This window comes from Pelophylax lessonae (assembly GCF_965119305.1).
Source record: "Pelophylax lessonae genome assembly, chromosome: 13".
NCBI classification, from domain to species: domain Eukaryota; kingdom Metazoa; phylum Chordata; class Amphibia; order Anura; family Ranidae; genus Pelophylax; species Pelophylax lessonae.
The window spans coordinates 193,666,021-193,688,840 of record NC_138780.1 but is presented as its reverse complement, the minus strand read 5'-3'; the positions used below and the strand labels follow the sequence as shown (position 1 = coordinate 193,688,840).

The 22,820-nt window shown below is 45.9% G+C and overlaps 1 protein-coding gene across 1 annotated transcript in view; it reads left to right on the top strand.

Moving 5' to 3' along the window:
• Positions 1-216: 216 nt before the first annotated feature.
• The window catches only part of LOC309569572 (legumain-like), a 56,545-nt gene continuing 33,941 nt past the window's right edge, over positions 217-22,820 (top strand). The window contains exons 1-3 of the mRNA XM_082275454.1: positions 217-368; positions 13,905-14,002; positions 15,657-15,738. Of these exons, the coding sequence (XP_082131580.1) occupies positions 234-368; positions 13,905-14,002; positions 15,657-15,738 (315 nt within the window). The 5' untranslated portion in view covers positions 217-233. The remainder of the gene's footprint in view (positions 369-13,904; positions 14,003-15,656; positions 15,739-22,820) is intronic.

Below are 22,820 nucleotides of genomic sequence, written 5' to 3'. Positions count from 1 at the left end.
ACAGTACTTAAGTAGTTCTACTTTGTTACTATACATCTCTGTGGTTGATACATTGTAATATGTTACTTGGTGGTAATATCTATGGACTTTCTTGGTGTACATGCTTGGACTCCAGTGGGGTATTGTAGACCGAGGTCTGTGGACCAGAACATGCAACCGATGAGATCTCCCATGCTCCTTGTATATAATCATTCATTATGTTGTCTCTTTAGGGATCAGATACTTATTCCAAGATGTTTCCACTTATGATAATCCTCGGCCTCGCTGTCCTGGCCACATCCATGCCAATTGAGGACCCAGAAGATGGAGGGAAGCACTGGGTGGTACTGGTGGCCGGCTCAAATTTTTGGTACAACTACAGGCATCAGGTGAGAGCCTTCAAATTCACCTTCTGTAATCAGTGACTCAAGATAACCACATTCATTTTCAGTGACACGATTTATATTTATTATACACTCTGTAGGGTTTAGAGCAGATTTTGGAAGGACATGGTCTTGTATGCCACTGCCCCCTTATACACCCAGATCTGCCCCTCTGACGTGCAGATATATATCAACTGTCACATGTCAAAACTTATACTTCAGACAGCCTTTCTTTTGCTTAGAAAGGCAGAAAATATATTGGTATATTAATTACAACTAGCTTCTCTGATACATTATATGTATTAGGTGTCACATGTCAGCACTGTACTACAGACCGCTCCCCTGATGTATAGCTGTGTATGAAGTGTAACGTGTAGGCACTGTACTACAGACAGCTCCCCTAATGCATATATATGTATTAAGGGGCACATGTTGGCTCTGTACTACAAACAGCTCCCCTGATGCATAGATATGTATGAAGTGTCACGTGTTGGCACTTTACTGCAGACAGCTCCTGTCACGTACCTGGTCCTGAAGCTGAAATGCTGAGAGGGCTCTCCTTGCGGCTGAGTGCTTGGTGTCCCTGAAGGTGTTAACAGGAAGCACGAAGCCCAAAGTAGCAGGGATTGCCAGCTGTGCCCCAGATGAGGGTTGCTGGTAGGTAGATCTCTCTGCAGGTGAACACCAGAGGAGGTGGGCACTAGGACCCAGGAGTGCTGTGGAAGTTGCAGACTGCACACAGCAGGAAGTAGTTTGTAATGGAGAGTGCAGCTGGCAGGATCAACAGGTAAGTACTGGAAGCAGGTTCTGCAGGCTGGGTACAGCAGGTGGGTACCAAGGCAGATCACAGCAGACAAGGCACAGCCGAAGGCGTAGTCGGGGACAGAAGCAGAGGTCAGTAAGCCAGTGGTCAGCAGATCGGATAGCAGAGTCGTGGTTAGGCAAGCCGGGGTCATACACAGGGCAGATGACAAGAGGAGATCCGTGAACAATCCGAGGTCAGAGCTGGGAGCAAGACAAGAGGAATCCAAGAACAAGCCGGGTTGACAACAGGTGATCAGAAGCAACAGGAAACACAGGAAGCAGGAAACAGGAAGCTGAAGACCAGTCAGCAATGTTCATGTGCCACAGATATCCTTTTAAAGGCCAGAGGGTGCTGGAATTGGACGTCCACTTTGTGCGCCAGCACACACACGTCTTCGCCCTAGCGGACGTGCGTTTGCAATACGTGTGTGCGTATTCATGCGAGCGCGGCCATGTTGAGAACTAGCTAATGTGTCAGGTCTATGCGTGTTTATTCTCCGGCTAGTTCCCTGACAGCTCCTCTGATGCATATATATATGTATTAGGCGGCACGTGTCGGCACCTTATTACAGACAGCTCCTCTGATGCATAGATATGTATTCGGTGTCACATGTCGGCACTGTACTACAGACCTCTCCCCTGATGCATAGATAAGTATGAGGTGGCACGTGTCAGCACTTTACTACAAACAGCTCCCCTGATGCATAGATATGTATGAAGTGTCACGTGTTGGCACTTTACTGCAGACAGCTCCTGTCACGTACCTGGTCCTGAAGCCGAAATGCTGAGAGGGCTCTCCTTGCGGCTGAGTGCTTGGTGTCCCTGAAGGTGGTAACAGGAAGCACGAAGCCCAAAGTAGCAGGGATTGCCAGCTGTGCCCCAGATGAGGGTTGCTGGTAGGTAGATCTCTCTGCAGGTGAACACCAGAGGAGGTGAGCACTAGGACCCAGGAGTGCTGTGGAAGTTGCAGACTGCACACAGCAGGAAGTAGTTTGTAATGGAGAGTGCAGCTGGCAGGATCAACAGGTAAGTACTGGAAGCAGGTTCTGCAGGCTGGGTACAGCAGGTGGGTACCAAGGCAGATCACAGCAGACAAGGCACAGCCGAAGGCGTAGTCGGGGACAGAAGCAGAGGTCAGTAAGCCAGTGGTCAGCAGATCGGATAGCAGAGTCGTGGTTAGGCAAGCCGGGGTCATACACAGGGCAGATGACAAGAGGAGATCCGTGAACAATCCGAGGTCAGAGCTGGGAGCAAGACAAGAGGAATCCAAGAACAAGCCGGGTTGACAACAGGTGATCAGAAGCAACAGGAAACACAGGAAGCAGGAAACAGGAAGCTGAAGACCAGTCAGCAATGTTCATGTGCCACAGATATCCTTTTAAAGGCCAGAGGGTGCTGGAATTGGACGTCCACTTTGTGCGCCAGCACACACACGTCTTCGCCCTAGCGGACGTGCGTTTGCAATACGTGTGTGCGTATTCATGCGAGCGCGGCCATGTTAAGAACTAGCTAATGTGTCAGGTCTATGCGTGTTTATTCTCCGGCTAGTTCCCTGACAGCTCCTCTGATGCATATATATATGTATTAGGCGGCATGTGTCGGCACCTTATTACAGACAGCTCCTCTGATGCATAGATATGTATTCGGTGTCACATGTCGGCACTGTACTACAGGCCTCTCCCCTGATGCATAGATAAGTATGAGGTGGCACGTGTCAGCACTTTACTACAAACAGCTTCCCTGATGCATAGATATGTATGAAGTGTCACGTGTTGGCACTTTACTGCAGACAGCTCCTCTGATGCATAGATATGTTTTCGGTGTCACGTGTCGGCACTGTACTACAGACAGCTTCCCGGATGCATAGATATGTATGAAGGGTCACGTGTCGGCACTGTACTACAGACAGCTTCCCTGATGCATAGATATGTATGAAGTGTCACGTGTTGGCACTTTACTGCAGACAGCTCCTCTGATGCATAGATATGTTTTCGGTGTCACATGTCGGCACTGTACTACAGACCTCTCCCCTGATGCATAGATAAGTATGAGGTGGCACGTGTCAGCACTTTACTACAAACAGCTTCCCTGATGCATAGATATGTATGAAGTGTCACGTGTTGGCACTTTACTGCAGACAGCTCCTCTGATGCATAGATATGTTTTCGGTGTCACGTGTCGGCACTGTACTACAGACAGCTTCCCTGATGCATAGATATGTATGAAGGGTCACGTGTCGGCACTGTACTACAGACAGCTTCCCTGATGCATAGATATGTATGAAGTGTCACGTGTTGGCACTTTACTGCAGACAGCTCCTCTGATGCATAGATATGTTTTCGGTGTCGCGTGTCGGCACTGTACTACAGACAGCTTCCCTGATGCATAGATATGTATGAAGTGTCACGTGTCGGCACTGTACTACAGACAGCTTCCCTGATGCATAGATATGTATGAAGTGTCACGTGTTGGCACTTTACTGCAGACAGCTTCCCTGATGCATAGATATGTATGAAGTGTCACGTGTTGGTACTTTACTGCAGACAGCTCCCCTGATGCATAGATATGTATTAGGTGTCACGTGTTGGCACTTTATTACAGACAGCTCATCTGATGCATAGATATGTATTAGGTGCAACGTGTTGGCACTTTATTACAGACAGCTCATCTGATGCATAGATATGTATGAAGTGTCATGCCTATTGGAAAGATATATTTTGCCTAATTTCCTAAATTCAGCATTAAAATTTTATATCTAGTAGCTAACATCCGATGCCCAGGTAAGTTCTGCTTTGTGGCATAAGTAATTAGTAGGGATGCATTTTTATTTATTTTTTTGTCTGTATTTGCCGATATCATTTACTGATGCCAGCAACTGTTTTTTGTGTACACTTCAATTTTCAGCACAAGCATTGAAAAGTTATTTACAAATAAAATGTATTTTTTTTTTTTTTTTACTGTGAAATGTGTAAATATGTTAAAGGTGTAAAAATATTAAAAAGCAAACAAAAAAAGTTTTAATAATAGCTTATAAAATAAAACTGAACAAAAAATAAATAAAAATCAGCAGGAAAATAGTAATTAAATAGAAGAAGGAGAATGAGGTGTTAATTAAAGCTAATTAGAGTAAATTAAAGGGATTGTAAAGTTTTTATTTTTTTTAAATAACAAACATGTTCTACTTACCTCCTCTGTGCAGTTGGTTTTGCACAGGGCAGCCCCGATCCTCCTCTTCTTGGGTCCCTCTTCACTGCTCCTGGCCCCTCCCTCCCTCCTGTTGAGTGCCCCCACAGCAAGCAGCTTGAGCCACAGCTTCATGTGTCCATTCAGACACTGAGCTGTGGTTCGGCCCCGCCCCATCTTTTTCCTGATTGGCTAACTGACTTTGACAGCCGCGGGAGCCAATGGCGCCGCGGCTGTGTCTCAGTCAATCAGGAGGAAGAGTCCCGGAAAGCCGAGGGACTCGTGGACATTGCTGGACAGAGATGGGGCACAGGTAAGTATTAGGAGGTGCTGGGGAGGCTGCTACACCCAGAAGGCTAATGCATAGAATGCATTTGGATACAAAAAAAAAAACATTCTAAATTTACAGCTCCTTTAAGGTTTATTAAGGGGTTAAATCAGAGGAATCTTTAAAAAAAAAAAAAAACAGGTTGCTTTAAGTTTCACACTAGCGCGACTTGTCAGCCTGACAAGTCGCGCTCCCTCGCGGTCCATTGACCGCTACAGGACCTGTTCTAATAGGAGAGACACAAGTCGCTCCGACTTAGAAAAAGGGTCCTGTACTACTTCGGGGCGACCTTGGAGCGACTTGCATAGACTTCCATTATGTGAAGTCCCTGCAAGTCGCTCCGAAGTCGTGTTGCATGGTAATGCACAAGTCGCCCCCGAAGTAGTAAGGAGTCGTGTCGCCTCAGTGTGAACCGGCTCTAAAACTAACTACATCTGCAGATGGAAGTTCATCTCTTTGATCTGTAGATGAAGAAACAAAAAGATACAAAATCAAACAATGTTTCTTTTTATCTTTCTGTTTCAGCACTGAGCAATGTTGTTGATAAACATTTCCTGGCTGCTCTTTTTTTTTTTTTTTTTTTCTGACCAATTGCCAGGACTTGGTTTACACTTCAGCTGTCAACAGGGGACCCGCACTGGCAGCTGAATGAGTCTTTGGTTGTTAAATACGCGGTGCCCCACTCCCTATCAATCGATAATTGCTGGCTTGGTTTTTTTTTTTTCGAATTTCAGCTGTCAGTGGTGAAATCCTGCTGACAGCTGAAAGAACCCAGCCTAAAAGTATTGGTTTTGGGTATCTAAGGATTAATGATACTCATGCAAATACTTAGTATTGGCACCGATACCAGTATCGGTATTGGTGCAACCCTAGTGATTAGCGAATAATGCATAACATTCCATCCTTCTTGGTGTCCCATCTAATGAGCGCACAGTACAAGGGTCACTTATCCTTCTAATCTCTTCATGGACAAAGTTGAGCGCAAATGACTTCCATACTCACCCCAACTGCCTTTATCTAAAGTTTATTATTACTGTATATGGTGAGCTTTACACTTAAAGCGGAGTTCCACCCTGGGAAAGTTTATTTATTTATTTTTTTCTTTTAATAAAAATACCACCGGAATAGTCAGGGCTAGTGCATTCCACAATGGATAGCCTCTGATCTGTCCCGGGTTGCATTTACCTTTTAGAAGAAATACTTACCTTGAAAAAGTATTGTCCAGCGCTGCCATCTCAGGTGTGGGCAGCTTGAAGCCAGCACGATCCTCTTCTGCGTCCTCTTCCGTCTTCTTCGGTCCCACGATGCACTGCGCCGGCCCTGCTCGTCACTTCCGGTGCCGCAGCGTCATCCCTGCACAGGTATGAAGGCGCCTGCACCGGAACTGACGTCGGGGCCAGTGCAGGCGCGTTGATTCCCGGGAGCGATGTCGTTCAGCTCCCAGGAATCATTGCAAGCCATTGGAAGTGACTAATCGCCGTGGCCGCCAAGGGGAGGAAGAGGAAGTAAGGTGAGTATAATTTCTTCTAAACAAGGTAAGTAAGAAAAAAAAAAAATTGCGATTATCCATTTGTTTTTCAGGTGACCCGGAGCAAGAAGATGGGAGGTAAGTATAATTTTAGGGTGGAACTCTGCTTTAAGTACTGGGCCTATTTCTGACACTTGTTGTTTTCAAGTTAAAATTAGTATTTTTTGCCAGAAAATTACTTGGAACCCCCAAACATTATATATTTGTTCTTAGCTTTGTCACACTGTATTTGTGTAGCCGTCTTACAAACGCAATTTTTTTTTTGAAAAAAACACTCTTTTGAATTAACTTGTGTGAGTCGGTTCACACTGGGGCGACACGACTCTGTACTACTTCGGAGCGACTTGCAGGGACTTCACATAATGGAAGTCTATGCAAGTCGCTCCAAGGTCGCCCCGAAGTAGTACAGGACCCTTTTTCTAAGTCGGAGCAACTTGTGTCGCTCCTATTAGAACGGGTCCTGTAGCAGTCAATGGACTGCGAGGGAGCGCGACTTGCTGACAAGTCGCCTGACAAGTCCCGTAAGGCTCCATGTACACGGGACGCTGGAAATGGCCGTTTAGGAGCAGTTGGGCGTTTTTTTTCAGAAGCCCCTGAACCCATCTACATTTTATCTTATCTGTCCATGTACACCAGGTCGTTTAAAGTCATTTGCAGGCAGTTGCGTTTAGGGACTGTTTTTAGAACGCAATTATTTGCGTTCGAACGTGTGTTTCCCGGCGTTTCAAACGCACAAACGCGTCTGAACGCGATGACCCGCGTTTAGCGTTCGCATTTTTCCATTTTAAAGGGGAATAATTTTTTTGACCTCTAGAAACGCTTGCAAACGCTGCTAAACGCCCGCTAAACGCGGGTACAAACGCGACCGAACGGACGTTTCAAACGTCCTAAAAATTCCAGCATTCAAAGGGACTTTTAACAACGTCCCGTGTACATGCAGCCTTAGTGTGAATTGAGACTTAGCCAATTTTATTTATTTATTTTTTCTATAATGTGAAACATAATGTTACGCCGAGTAAATTGATACCTAACATGTCATGCTTTAAAAATTACACACGCTCGTGAAATGGCGACAAACTTTGGTACTTAAAAATCTCCATAGGCAAAGATATTTCAAATTTCTACAGGTTACCAGTTTACAGAGGAGCTCTAGTACTAGAATTATTGCTCCCGCTCTAAGGATCGCGGTGATACCTCACATGTGTGGTTTGAACACTGTTTATATATGTGGGTGCGACTTTCGTATGCGTTCGCTTCTGGGCGAACGAGGAGCTTTTAATTTTTCTTATCTATTTTAACGAGGCACTTTAAAATATTTTTTTTCTTATTTATTTTATTTTTACACTGTCCCTTTTTAAAAAAAAAAAAAAAAACTTTTTTTTTTTATCAGTTATTTCTAGCAAAGGAATGTAAACCTCTCTAGAAATAAGCAGGACAGGTCCTCTTTATTGTGAGATCTGGGGTCAAAAAGACCTCACATCTACACTTTTAAGGCCATTGGGCAGAAGTGATGAAGACTTTCTGCCCATACACACAGGCGATTGGATTGTTTTCCCTACTACCAACGGCTTCGGTAAGCAGGGAAAATGACCGGGAAGAGGTGGGGGGGGGGGTGGGGACCTCTCCCGCTGCCTATAAAAGTGATCTGTCGCTGGTACCACATTTATGTTAGAGCGAACCGCCCGCCGTGTAAAAAAAAAAAAAAATACCTGGGTTATGGCAGCTATCTGCTATTTAACATCAAAGTAGCGATGTAAATACATGGTGGGAGGTCTGGAAGTGGTTAAACAAGGTCACGTTGTAATATAAAAGTTTCCTGTGCAATATACAGCCGGGGGAGATAAAGAGTTCAGGCTTATTGACATAGCACATTCCTCATGGCTCCAGGTGTAAATAGTAAAGGGATGACCTCATCTGTTTTTATTACTTAAAGTTTTTTATTAACACCCCACTCCAATAAAATTATAGATAATACATTAGATTTGTAGAATGTTGTGTGCCTTTTACCTTTTTTTTTTTTTTTTTTTCTCAAATGTTTTATAAAAATGCCTTTTGACCCTGCCAGTGACCTTCTCTTGCTCATTAGTGGTGGCAACAGTCTGTGGACTAATCTATCCTCTGCAGCATTGCCATTGCTTGAGCGTATGCTCCAAAGTCTACAGCCTAATCCAGACTTTTTCAACCAGGGTGCCTTGAGGCTTCTTCAGGGGTGCCTTGAGGCTTCTTCAGGGGTGCCTTGAGGCTTCTTCAGGGGTGCCTTGAGGCTTCTTCAGCGATGCCTTGAGGCTTCTTCAGCGATGCCTTGAGGCTTCTTCAGGGATGCCTTGAGGCTTCTTCAGGGATGCCTTGAGGCTTCTTCAGGGATGCCTTGAGGCTTCTTCAGGGATGCCTTGGCAAAATGAGTAAAAATGTATCATATATTGTATACAGGTCAGCAGATGGATCAAGCCTGCCTTTTAGCCACAGGTTTTCATTGTCATGCTTATTTCAGGGGACCTGTCATGCTTATTTCAATTAGAAGGGATGTTTACATTCCTTGTAATAGGAATAAAAGTGATAAAAAACGAATTAAAAGGCACAGTGTAAAAATAAATAAGTGTGGGGGGGGGGGGGTTTGGTGCGGTGCTACTGTAACTGTGTAATTTTTGTTTTTTAATGCCCAGAGATCAGTTTTAACTACTTTTCCACCAAGGCCAATGCTGACATTTCTCTCCTACATGTAACAATCATATTTTTTTTTTTGCTAGAAAATTACTTAGAACCCCCCAAACATTATGTATATATTTAGCAGAGAACCTAGAGCAAAAAATGGCAGTTGATGCAATTTGTTATTATCCGGTCCTTGGCCTGCTCCATGGTAATCCAGAATGGATGTCCGGCTTCTGGATCACATGAGAGAGGCATCAGAGGGCTGTGGGGTCTGGGGGGGGGGGGCTACATCCCCTCCCACTGCCTGTAACAGCAATCCAACGGCTAAATAGCTGTTAGGGTGGCTTTTACATTAGAAGGAATCGACGGATGAAAACCATGAAAACCAGTTTATGTGAATTAAGCCTGTAGCTGCAGGCATCATCCAGATATCTCCACTTCAACCCAAGGACGTCATATGACGTCCTATGGGAAGGAAGTGGGTAAACAGCCAACTAGGCATGTATGAGATAAAACATGGTGCCTACATGTCAGTGCTCAGCTTTTCCATGTCCTGCCTACTGCACCAATATTGAAGCATGAGCTAAGTCTCGGCGACAGGAATGAAATCTGTATTTGCATATTTTAAGCATTTCACGCTTTTGCCCTCCCAGGGACATTAAGTAGTCCATTATATGTAGGGGCCTACTGCCAACCCCTGGGGGCAGTTGAATACCTTTAGATCCACGAGTGGGTTTACTTTGTGCTTTTGCCAAAGAGCTCTCTAAGCACTTTTTGCTTCTCTTGATGACTGGAGATTATTTGCTACTTCAGATAAATAATAATGGAAAGGTAATCTGGGTTTCTTTAAGGTTTAGGAGGAGCACTTTCCGACCATTAACCATGGGCCCAGGGCTGTTTGAACAGTGTGATTAGCCTGTGGTGTAGGCCTGGCTGAGTGTCCCTCAAGAGCCGAAGAGTGTATTTATAGCAGGAACATAGCTTGGTGTGCTATTGGCAAACCCTTGAGATGATTTCACAGAGTTAATTCAGAAAAAGCCGCTTGTGAGATGTCCTAGACCCAGGACAAGGTGCACCACAGCCAGGAACTGGTCATCTATCTTACTCACAGAAACTTGACTTTTGTTAACTTGGTGTCTGTCTTAGACCCGAGACAATGCGCACCATGACCAGGAACCATTTCCAGGTATGGTCCCTCCTCTCACACCCAGGGCTGCTGCAAAGGCAGTACAGTCAACCCTTCTGTATTGGGCCCTGACCCCCCCCCCCCATCAGTTGCAAAAGGGGGGCCCAGACACCCACTGAGCAGGAGGGCCAGCTGTACTGTCTTATTGCAGACACCGATCCTCTTACCGCTCCCTGCAGCTCTGCCAGCTTCTCTACTTCTCTTCTTTCCATGGTAGACAAATGAAGAAGAGAGAACAGAGCAGCGCCACCTGAGTGTAGTATTTAAAACAATCCTTTATTGGCAAAAAAGGTAATGCACTCACATGAGTGATAGGAAAGCAGGCTTTACAGCAAGTCATCCGATCCGCTGCAGGGGAGGCAGGAGAGGTGTAGACAGCCCTGGGTCCTGGCTGTGTCAGTTGCTTCTGGCACTTCCTGGGGTCCTGTCGGCGTCACAGCTTCTCCCTTATCACATCCGGCGGAAGCAGGGCGGCGCTAGCATTCGGGGCATGCTTGCCCCTTCGTCAGGCATTGCCCCTTCTTTCCCCCTCCAGCTGCACTGCAGGGGGACTGGTTCTAGCACATGTGCCCCTTTCATCTGCTGTCCGGGCCCCCCTGTGTGCCCCTTTCCCACAGGGCTCCCAGCTTCCCTCCTCTTCTCTCCCGCTGGCAGCTGCTGCAGGCACACAGGGGGGATGTTTCAGGATGGAGAGCATTGGAAGAGGCCGGTAAATGTGTAATTTACTGGCCCCTTCCTTTCCTGAATGAACACAGTGAGCAATCTGTACCAATCGCTCCTGTGTCCATTTATCACTTGAGCATAGAAAGCTTTGTTTATTATGCTTCAGATTGTGAATGAGCAGGAAGCCTCAGAGTACATCCTATTCATTCATTCATCTGTGCAGCTGAGGCTGCAGAGAAAGGGGCTATTAAATCTATTTCCTCGGTCACTTTTGGCCTGGGGGGGGGCCTGTCAAGTAGGCTGTATGGGGGCCCCATGATTTCTAACAGCAGCCCTACTCACAGCTATTCCTAAAACCTTGGTCTTTGACCTGGGACAAGGTGTACATGACCAGGAACTGGTCTTCTACCTCACGCACAGCCATTCCTCAAAACTTGGTGTCTCCTTATGTCTAGAGGAAGGTACACCATGACCAGAAATCAGTCCCAGCTTCGGTGTCCCATCTTGTGCACAGCTGCTTCTCAAAACTTACTAGCTAGGTGCACAGAGACCAGGAATCCATCCCAGGTTAGGTGGCCCACCTCATGCACAATCATTCCTCAAAGCCTGCTGCCTGGATGTCTGTCCTAGAAAAACAAACCCAACAAAAAAAACCTCCCAGCTCCACTTACCAGCCAGCCTGCAACCAACAGAATTACCCGGTCTAACAGTTTGCAGTAAAAACATTTTACTGCCTTGAGTCATTCAGTTTGTTTTGTTGGGATGAAAGCTAATCACATGTTGCAGATGGGCTGTGGCTATTGGCTCTGTCTGTACCATGTAATCAAATTGCACAACTAGCAACACAATTGTACACAATGAATGGCATGAGCCCACCAGCTGTTGTGGAACTACACATCCCATGAGGCATTGTAAAACTCTGACCTGACTAGGAATAATGGGAATTGTAGTTCCTGAACAACTGGAGGGCCACAGTTTGAAGACCCCCGATCTATAATATGCAATCAGGGTATTCTCTTTGTACTCCATCCAAAATAAAATAAATTACCGTGCCATCTCAATGCCAAAATATGTAGAGTAGACCTGAATACCAATCCACTGACCTCACATTGCTTCTTGATTGCTTCATTTATTCATTGAGTGATTCATCGATTCCCTGATCCTGGTCTTATCTTTTTATGCCGTGAGCTTGGTTTTGGCTTTAGGAGCTGGAGAAGGCTTACTTTTCGGGGCGCTCTCAAAGACCAACCTCCATTTCCCCCCCCCCCCCCCCCTGCTGATTGCACCCAAGGTGATTCCTGGAGCCCGGGACTGTGGGAAGCAGCTTGGCCAATGAGAGCAGGAGGAACTCCAGGAACATCAGTTCCCCTCTCCTCCTACAGTAATGTTGATTTTTAACATACCAAAAACCTAAAAAAAAAATTGAATTGTATCTATTTACTTGACGCAAATCAGCCTTTTCTGTTTTACCAAAAATTGGGTATATTATTGTTTGTTTGCACTAACATTTACTTTAGTGTATTTTTTATTTTTTTTCCCAAAAAATATGCATTTGATAAATAGCTGCATAAATATCGTGCAACATAAAAACTGCAACTACCATCATTTTCTTCTTCTTTTTTTTTTTTTTTTTTTTTAAAAACACTTTATTGAAAGTTTTATAAGCATACAAGTAAGGTTACAAAAAGTGTACACCATCATTTTATTCTTTAGGGTCTCTACTTTCAGGAAGTATATACTTTTTGGCGGGTTTACATTTACCCCTTCTGGACCAGAAGATTTACCCCTTAATGACCAGGCTATTTTTTGCGATTCGGGACTGCGTTACTTTAACTGACAATTGCGTGATCCTGCGACGCTGTACCCAAGTAAAATTGATGTCCTTTTTTTTTTTTCCCCCACAAATAGAGCTTTCATTTGGTGGTATTTGATCACCTGTATGTATTTATTTATTTTTGCACTATAAACAAAAAAAGAGCAACCATTCTGGAAAAATAAAAACAATATTTTTCACTTTCGGCTATATAACCTTCCCAAAAAATACAATTAAAAATCTAATTTTTTTCATCATTTTGGCCCCTTTCACACTAGTGCGACTTGTCCCGCGATTGTGGACCGCAAAATCGCATGACAAGCCGTTTTCCATTATTTTCAATGAGCCCCATTCATATCAGTGCGTTTTAAAGTTGCACCGACTTCAAAGTAGTTCCTGCACTACTTTGGCACGATTTTAATGCGTTTTGAGGTATATAGCCCTGAGCCATTGCTCAAAATCGCAGTAAAATCGCTTCGCATAAGTGTGAAAGGGGCCTTAAGGCCAATTTGTATTCTGCTACATATTTTTGGTAGAAAAATCCCAATAAGTGTATATTGATTGCTTTGCACAAAAGTTATCAAATCTACAAACCAGGGGAAAGATTTATGTCATTCTTTATTTTTTTACTAGCAATGGCGGCAATCAGCTTTTCCCTTTTTTTTTTGCGGTACTGCGACATTGCGGCGGACAGATCAGACACCTAACTGACATTTTTGACACTTTTGGGGGGACCAGTGACATTACTACAGTAATCAGTGCTAAAAATATGCACTGTTACTGTAATAATGACACTGGCAGGGAAGGGGTTAACACTGGGGGCGATCAAAGGGTTAAATGTGTGTCCCTAGGGGTGCTTTCTAACTGTGGGGGGTTGGGCTTTTGAAATGAACACAGGAATCAGTGTTCCTAAATAGGAGGAACACAGGAGCTCTGTGTTCATTACTGACAGAACAGTGGTCTGTTGCGTTTACAACGGCAGACCGCCGTTCTGTCTCCACATGGAGAGATTGCGGGTGTCCGGTGGCAATCGCGGCTGCCGGACTAACAGATCAGCTTCCCCTGGGGTGATTGGACGCGCACCCCCACTCGTGGCACCACAAAGCGATGTACAGTTGCGTTGTTTCGCAGGACAGAGCTGACCTGCTGCAGTATATGTATGACTGGCGGTCGGCAAGTGGTTAAAAAAAACTGCAAACTGTAACATTTGCAAAAAAAAAAAAAAAAAAACTGCCCTCGTAGACAAGTGGTTAAGCCCTGGGGAAGGGGCCCCCAAAATGCGTTGCATGTTTGTCCTTTCTATGGTGATTTACTGAACCGGTAAATCTTTGTTGGCCTCTTTCTGCTGTAACTGTATATAACATTTTCTTCTGACGTTTTATTTCCAGGCTGACGTGTGCCACGCCTATCAAATCGTCAGGAAGAACGGCATCCCGGATGAGCAGATCGTGGTGATGATGTATGATGACATTGCATATAATAGGGAGTAAGTCTTCTATCAGTGTTGGGGTAGTTACTCAAAAAATGTAACTAGTTACTTCTGTAAATTGTAATGAGGTTACTTTACTAGTTACTGCATTTGAAAAGTAACTTCACTACTTATTACTTTACTCTCCTCTTTCTTAATTGACCGTGTAGAAGAAGATACATGACACTCTTTCTGCATAGAGTTTATTGTATAAACACAGGCTTTGGGAAACATGAGAACAAAACCTGAAAAAACAGAATAAAACATAAAGTGCAACAAAAAGTCATAAACTTCATCCCTCTCTATTCTTCCAAATAACGATTGTATCGCACGGCTTGGGTAACGCAGGAAAGCGAGTTCCTATAGCCTAGTAAAGTAGTATAGTTACTTCCTATAGCCTAGTAAAGTAGTGTAGTTACCAATATTAGTATTGTAACTAGTTACTTAGTTACCAAAAAAAGTAATGTAGTTACTGTAATTAGTTACTTTGTAACTCGTTACCCCCAACACTGTCTTCTATACACTAAAACTAGAGAACCGTCTGACGTTGTTCCTCGTCTGGAGTTCCACTTTACAGTCCCTAGAAGAGAATGTTGGTGGGTATTGGGATTGGCTCCCACTGCTGTCAATCACAGCCACTGAGCCAATGAGGAGAGGGCAAGGGGCAGGGCCGAGCCGTGGCTCTTATGCGCACATAGAGCTGGGCTCGGGAGCGAGCACGCACCAGTGCCCATATGGTAAGTGGCTTGCTATTAGGGGCACTGGTCATGGGGGGGGGGGGCAGGAGCGCCGTTGTTGGAACAGAGAAGAAGAGGACCAGGGCTACCAATTACAGAGCAGGTAAGCATGACCTGTTTGTTATTTTCTTTTTTTTTTTTTTTTTTTAAACGAACTATATGTGTGTGTGTGTGTGTGTGTGTGTGTGTGTGTGTGTGTGTGTATATATATATATATATATATATATATATATATATATATATATATATATATATATGTGTATATATAATATTATTGATAACATTATAATAAAAAAAAAATATATATATATATATTTTTTTTTTTTTTTATTAGTTTAAATGCTGTTTACAGTAAACGTGAAAAAGGAAAAAACATTTCATAAAGCATTATCTGTAATTTTAATAATCCCCATACCCCCCCCCCACCCCCTCTTACTTTATTAATCGATATCCAATTTGATGTTGCTCTCTGTCTTTCCTCTAGTTTGACCAATATTCCCATTTCTATTATGGATCTGTTGTCCACATTTTCAGCGTATTTACTGGATTTTTTTAAATCTGCCCATTTTCTCCATAACGAGCAATTTAATTGTTCCTCTTCCCTACTACCAATATACTCCATTTTATAGACGTGGTCGATTCTACTGGCACCATTCCTTAAGGGTTGGACTCTCTACTTCTAGCCAATTGAAATGTATTTAAAAAAAAAATAGCGTTTGAAAGGCTGCTGCGCAAATATCGTGTGACAAAAAATATTGCAAAGACCGCCATTTTATTCTCCAGAGTCTTTGCTAAAAAAAAAAATATATATATATATATATATATATATATATATATATATATATATATATAATGTTTGGGGGTTCTAAGTTATTTTCTACCTAAGAATGAGCAAGCAGCATGCTAATAATATACAATGTATTTTTTGTGTCCAGGAATCCAACCCCAGGAATCATCATAAACCGGCCCAATGGGACAGACGTGTACGCCGGAGTACCCAAGGACTACACAAAGGAGGTGAGACTCACAATTTTGATGCTGCATTTTAATTTGCCTACCCTGTATCATGTGTTCCCAGCCACAGTTTCCCACTCTGGGTCAAGACTGGGTGCCGCCATCATAATAAAAAGGAATGTGTGTAGCAAATGATGGAGATGGAATGACAAAAAAAACGAATTTTGCTTCCTTGAGATATATATATATATATATATATATATATATATATATATAAATTTTTATTACATTTTTCTTCAGCACATCTGCAAGCATGAACACGCCATGATTAGGAAAGTATAACACAGGGATACTCAAACTACGGCCCTCCAGCTGTTGCAGAACTACCAATGGCGGCCGGTGTACAGAGGCCCCCCCCCCATCCATGCGTCTGGCCCCCTAATCTGCATGCAGGGGCGCTGGACGCATGGAGTTTAATGGGGATGTTTTTTTTTTTGTTTTTGCATCACCTGATTAGAGCCAGAGGCTCTAATAGGGCGATGCAAAGGGTGGACCCGGGGCGCAGAGCAGTGCGTCCCGAGCCCACCCATTGTGTGACAATAGCGAATGAAAATTTGCTATTGTCACACCGATCCTCCTCCTGGCCATCTGACGCGCCTCCTGATTGGCCGCAAGGCAAACTTCATGCCATTGGCCGAGGAGGAGGCGGAAGGACTGGAGGAGATGCGCTGCCGGTCACCGGGACTGAGGAGAAGCCGCCCGCCGCCGCTGCTGCTCCAGGTAAGTAAGGGGGCACGCACGCTGATCTCTGCATTATATATGCTGGTCACTACATTGGGGGCATGTATGGTGGTCACTGCATTGGGGGCATGTATGCTGGTCACTACATTAGGGGCATGTATGCTGGTCACTGCATTGGGGGCATGTATGCTGGTCACTACATTGGGGGAACGCACGCTGATCTATGCATTGGGGGCATATATGCTGGTCACTGTGCATTGAAAGGGGGCACGCTGGTCTCTCTGCATTGAAAGCGGGCACGCTGGTCACTGTGCATTGAAAGGGGGCACGCTGGTCTCTCTGCATTGAAAGGGGGCACGCTGGTCTCTCTGCATTGAAAGGGGGCACGCTGGTCTCTCTGCATTGAAAGGGGGCACACTATACCTTAATTACTGAAGGCCCCTTTCACACTTTTGCGACCTCAGTCACGCAATTTTTTACAGCGTTTTTTGCCGCAAAGCAATGCCTATTACATTTTTCTGTTTGCGCCCCCCCTCCCCCCCCAAAAATTTTTAACACCAGCTGCCACTGAGAACTACACATCCCATGAGTATTGTAAAACTCTGACATGCACAGACATGACTAGGCATGATGGGAATTGTAGTTCCTGAAAAACTGGAGGGCCATAGTTTGAAGACCACTGGTATAACACTTTGGCCCCTTCCACACATACGGTCCATTCAGTTCAGTCACATCAAAATGTATCAGTTTTTCATCTTTTTTTTTTTTTTTTACATCTACTACCAATTCAAAAACGGACGAAAAACTGACCGTTTAGGTCCTTTCACACGGTCCGCCTCCGTCGGCGGACTCCCTGCTGTTCAGCAGGGGATCGATCTGCCGATCCCCGCTGAGCAGGCGGATGACAGCACCATCTCCGCTGTGTGTGCAGAGAGGGAGCTGTCAGATCCCCGATGTCCTCTATGGGGGACAGGCGGGCGGTCCGTTCTCATCCGATCCCATCCGTTCCGATTCCCTGGACGGATGGAAAATAGCATTTCCATCTGTCTGGATTTCACCGATCGGAAACGGATAGCAGCGGGTGTCAGCGGACATGTCTCCACTGCCCCATAGGGATGCATGGAGGTTTCGATCAGATCCACCTAAAAAAAAAACTGATAGGCGGATCTGATCGGATCGTTCGTGTGAAAGGGGCCTTAGTCCGTTTACATCCGTTTTTTTGACGGATGAAAAATAGGGCATTCATCTGTTCCAAAAAACGGACATTGACGGAAGCGGATGAAAACTAGTGTTAACGAATGATCATCCGTCTTTACATAGACATGCATTGATGTCCATTTTTCATCCGTCAACGGATGGATGAAAAATGGACAAACGGACCGTATGTGTTAAAGGGGCCTTTGTGTCTGGTCCCCATATGAGTCAAAGAATTGCTTTCTCTATCGCTCATTGACAGACGTAGTCTTCTTGATTCTCAAGAGCTGGGTTATGTTGTCTCCGCAGGAGTAGGACTAGGCAGAAAGACAAAACGTTCTGGCTCCACCTTAGGGGCAGTCCCTGAGGGTATATCCTCCCTCTCTCTGCTACAGGGAATCAGTTTTTTTCTGTCTAGTCAGGAGTAAGGACCTAAGTTCCTTGCTGGGATCTTTTGGTCCTGGCAAGACTTTTTTTCTTTAAGAAAAAGACATTTTTTAGGTAGTTTTCTCCAGTGTTTTTTCCTGTGAGATCTTCAAGCAAAAATGCCGGACTGGGCGACACTTGTGGTCACCCCAGCCGGCCTACGAGCGCGCGCAGACCATGGCATTGCGCTTGGTCGGCCGCGACACATTCAAGTAAGTATGCGGGGCCGGGCGACGGGCTGGATGTTGAGATCCAGTGGTCACCCCGGTTTCTGCCTACGAGCGCGTGCAGACCAGAGCTCCGCGCTGGGTCGGCCGCGACGGAGTCCCAGTGAAGGGACTGACTTTGCGAGTTAAAGTCTCGCTTGGACGCCAGGTACCAGAGAGTCGAGGCGTCCGGAGTGGTCCACAAACCCCCACCCCGGTGGAGAGGATATTGTGAAGAGAGGGTGCCTGTCGGTTCGGTATGGTGAGTAAACGTTCCCTTTTTTTTTCCTCGTTATGAGGCAGTATGTATTATGGGCCCCTCCATATATGGTCAGTATATATCTGATACTTACAAGTCCCCCTTGTAATACAGCATGTGTTTGTGGGAAGTGGACTTGGTTTAAGAGCTAACACTCTACCCAGCAGACTGTAACATTACAGCAGACATAGGAGGTGTAATCCTACCTTATGTGTAGTGTATCTTCTGTAGATCCACATATCGCCTCTTAGCAAAGATGCAGGTGGATGTTCTGGGAAAACGATTTCGGCGGTCCGCCGCCATTTTGCCGTAGACCGAATGCATGTATGTCCTCAGGTCACGCCGGCCGCCATGTTTTTGGAGTCTTATGTCTCTTCTATGGGGGCGGCCATGTTTTGTGAGCCCAGCTACCTCGTGGAAAGCTGGGAACGCCGGAAGGCGTACACAGGGGGCGGAGCCACGCCTTCTACCCGGGAAAAAGCAAACAGCTCCTTCCAGTCTGTGTAAAACAGACGCTGACTGCAGTTGGTTGGAAACTGCACTGCATCGGTTGGTGAGCCTTGGGGGTCCCTCTCTCTCTCTGTGGGATCGAGAAGCAGGTACTCTGAGGGGCGCTATTGCGCTAGGGGGAGACACACAAAAAAAAAAAAAAAAAAAGTTTTTTTGTTTTGCTGGCAAAGGTGTCCTGTATTAACATGGACCCTGCCACTCATGTATCTCCTCCGGATCCCCTCGAGGGGTCTGCAGGATCCTCCAGCACCCCACTGACAATTGAATCATTGTCAGCTATTATGGAAACTTTTGTGTCCCGGGTGGAAGTGGCTTGTCAGGGACAGGGCGCAAGAAAGCGACCCCCGCCTAACCCCTTATTATCTGAAACCTCGGACTCAGACTCTGAGCCTATTTCTGCAGTTGCAGGTACTTCATCTGGGATTGGTGTCTCGGGTCCTGTCTCTTCAGACAGTGAGGAGGATGTTTCGGCATCTGCCATAGCCCGAGAGGAAGCGTTGGTAAACGCACTCATTGTATCTGTTCAAGAAACATTAAGATTACAGGGTATTCCATCAGAAATAGCTGAAACTGAAATCCCTTTTGGGACTAAAAGACGCATCAAAGTGGCGAAGGTTTTTCCATTGCCCAAATGTTTTGGCAATCCAATCGAAGAAGAATGGCGTCTGCCAAAACGCACTTTTACTATTTCTAAACGCATTGACAGGCGTTATCCGTTTGAGGAAACCCTTATTAAGAAATGGACAGAACCACCTGTGGTGGATTCACCAATTGCTAGATTGAATAAAGCCACGGTTATTCCTTTAGAAGACGCTCCGTCTTTTAAAGATCCAGTGGATCGCAAGATAGAAGCTATGTCTCGCACCATGTTTTCCTTGATTGGATCAGCTTTCAGACCTATAATAGCTATTGGTCTGGTTTCGCAGGCTGTAACTGAATGGACCAAGTGGTTACGCCGGGACTTAGAAGAGGTCCCTCAGGCGGTATCAGATTTGTTGGAACAAATGATACAGGGGTTACAGTTTGTGTGTGATGCGGCGTTAGACGCCACTCCATTATTGGCGCGAGCATCAGTCTCAGCAGTGGTTCTCAGGCGTACACTGTGGCTAAAAGGTTGGTTAGCCGACCAAGGTTCCAAAAAAGCATTGGCTAATATCCCCTTTTCAGGAGAGCGTCTATTTGGAGCCAACTTAGATGAGATCATTAAAGATCTCACGGGTGGAAAGAGCACCTTTTTACCGCAAAATTTTAAAGGTAGAGGAACTCGTCAAAGACGAGGGCCTTCTTTTTCTGCTCACAAGAGGTTTTTTTTCGTCCCGCGGGTGAAAAAACTAAGTCCTCCAAAGCTCCTGCAGGAGGCGTCAGGGGTCGTTGGTCGGGCAAGCAAAAGCCCGCCCCCTCCAGACCTGAAGATAAACCATCCAAAGCCTGAAGGTGCGCCCCCACCCATAACTGGGGTGGGGGGACGTCTTCGCCGGTTCCCGGATCCATGGCTTTCCAGAATCCCGGACAAATGGGTTTGCGAAGTCATAAGGTCAGGGTACAAGATCGAGTTTCAATCTCTCCCACCGGCGCGATTCTTCCCTTCCAATATCCGACTGTCCGCAGATCGTTTAGAAGATCTGCGGAGAGCAGTCACAGATTTACTACAACAAGGAGTGGTAGTCCACGTTCCTTGGACAGAACGGTTTCAAGGGTTTTATTCAAACCTGTTTACAATACCCAGGAAAGAGGGCAAAGTGCGTCCAATTCTGGACTTAAGGGCACTCAATTCTTTCGTCAACATAAGAAGATTCAGAATGGAGTCCATTCGCACGGTAGCAGCCTTCCTGCATCCAGGGGATGTCCTAGCGTCCATAGACATCAAGGACGCCTATCTTCACATTCCCATTTTCGCAGGACATCAGCGGTTTCTACGCTTTTCCGTAGAAGAGAACCACTATCAGTTTGTGGCGTTACCTTTCGGTCTCGCCACGGCTCCGCGGGTCTTCACAAAGGTGTTGGCCCCAATGTTGGCACTTCTGCGCCAAAGAGGTATATCGATCCTTGGTTACCTAGACGATCTTCTGCTTCATGCAGAGTCTCCTCAGACCTTGCTACAAAACATAGAAATTACTATGATTTCTTTACAGGAATTCGGGTGGCTGGTGAACCAGCAAAAGTCATTTCTGGTTCCCACCCAGAGGCTCGAATATCTGGGTCTAATTCTAGACACAGTCAGGACAAGAGTTTTTCTTCCGGTAGGGAAACTCCGAAAGATTCAATCAGCAGTCCAGTTGTTACTGTCCAACAGCTGGTCTTCCCTTCGGACTTGCATGAGGGTTCTGGGGTTGATGGTGGCTTCGTTCGAAGCAGTCCCATTTGCCCAGTCCCATACCCGAATTCTTCAGCAAGAGATTCTTCTCAGATGGAATCGGAATCCGGAATCCCTGGACAATCAGATCTGATTGAGCAAACAGACCAGAGAGTCTCTGGTCTGGTGGCTTCGGTCTCCGATGCTCAGCCAGGGAAAGTCATTTCTGCCAATATATTGGACGATAGTGACCACGGATGCCAGTCTATCCGGATGGGGAGGAATTCTCGGTCAGTTATCTGTCCAGGGACTTTGGTCCCCGGAAGAATCCAGGTTACCGATAAATGTATTGGAACTGAGAGCGATCAGACTTTGTCTGATTCACTGGACCGAGCAGCTCCAGGGCAGCCCGGTTCGGATCCAGTCGGACAATGCCACGGCCGTGGCTTATGTCAATCACCAGGGGGGCACCAAGAGTGTCCGAGCGGCCAAAGAAGTGGCTTGCATTCTTCGCTGGGCGGAACGATTTGTTCCAGCAATCTCTGCGGTGTTCATTCCGGGGGTGGAGAATTGGCAGGCAGATTATCTCAGCCGTCAGACCCTGGATCAGGGGGAATGGTCCCTCCATCCAGATGTTTTCCACCAGTTGTGCCTACGGTGGGGCACCCCGGATGTGGATCTGTTGGCATCACGATTCAACAGGAAAGTTCAGAGATTCGTGGCTCGCTCCCGCGATCCTCTAGCAGAATCCGCAGACGCACTGATCGCCCCGTGGGGGCAATACCAGCTAATATATGCCTTCCCTCCTCTCGCGTTACTGCCAAGACTTCTTCGCAGGATAGAGGAGGAAGGAATCCCAGTAATCCTGGTAGCGCCGGACTGGCCTCGTCGAGCTTGGTACGCCGACATGGTCAGACTGGTGGCGGACGTCCCGTGGAGACTTCCTCTCAGGGAGGATCTACTGTCTCAGGGACCGATCTTCCATCCTGCTTTACGATCGCTGGCTTTAACGGCCTGGCTATTGAGACCCAGGTGCTGAAGGACAAGGGATTGTCAGCTTCAGTTATTCCTACTCTAGTTGAAGCAAGGAAAGCGACTTCCAGAAAGATTTATCATCGCACATGGAAGTCCTACATTGCATGGTGTGAACCTTTGGGGTTCCGTCCTCGGTCTTATTCGATTAGTCGAATATTGGCTTTTCTGCAACAAGGGGTTGAGCAGAAACTGGCCTTGAGTACTATCAAGGGTCAGGTCTCAGCATTAGCCATCTTCTTTCAGAAGCCTTTGGCTACTCATTCCTTGGTGCGGAACTTCATCCAGGGGGTGCGACATCTGGCTCCGCCAGTGCACGCGCCGTTACCCCCCTGGGATCTAAATTTAGTGTTGTCGGTTCTTCAGAAACCTCCCTTTGAAGATATTAGGGAGATTCCTCTACCCACGTTGTCCCAGAAGGTGGCCTTCTTGGTGGCTATTACTTCTGCACGCAGGGTGTCAGAACTGGCCGCATTATCTTGTC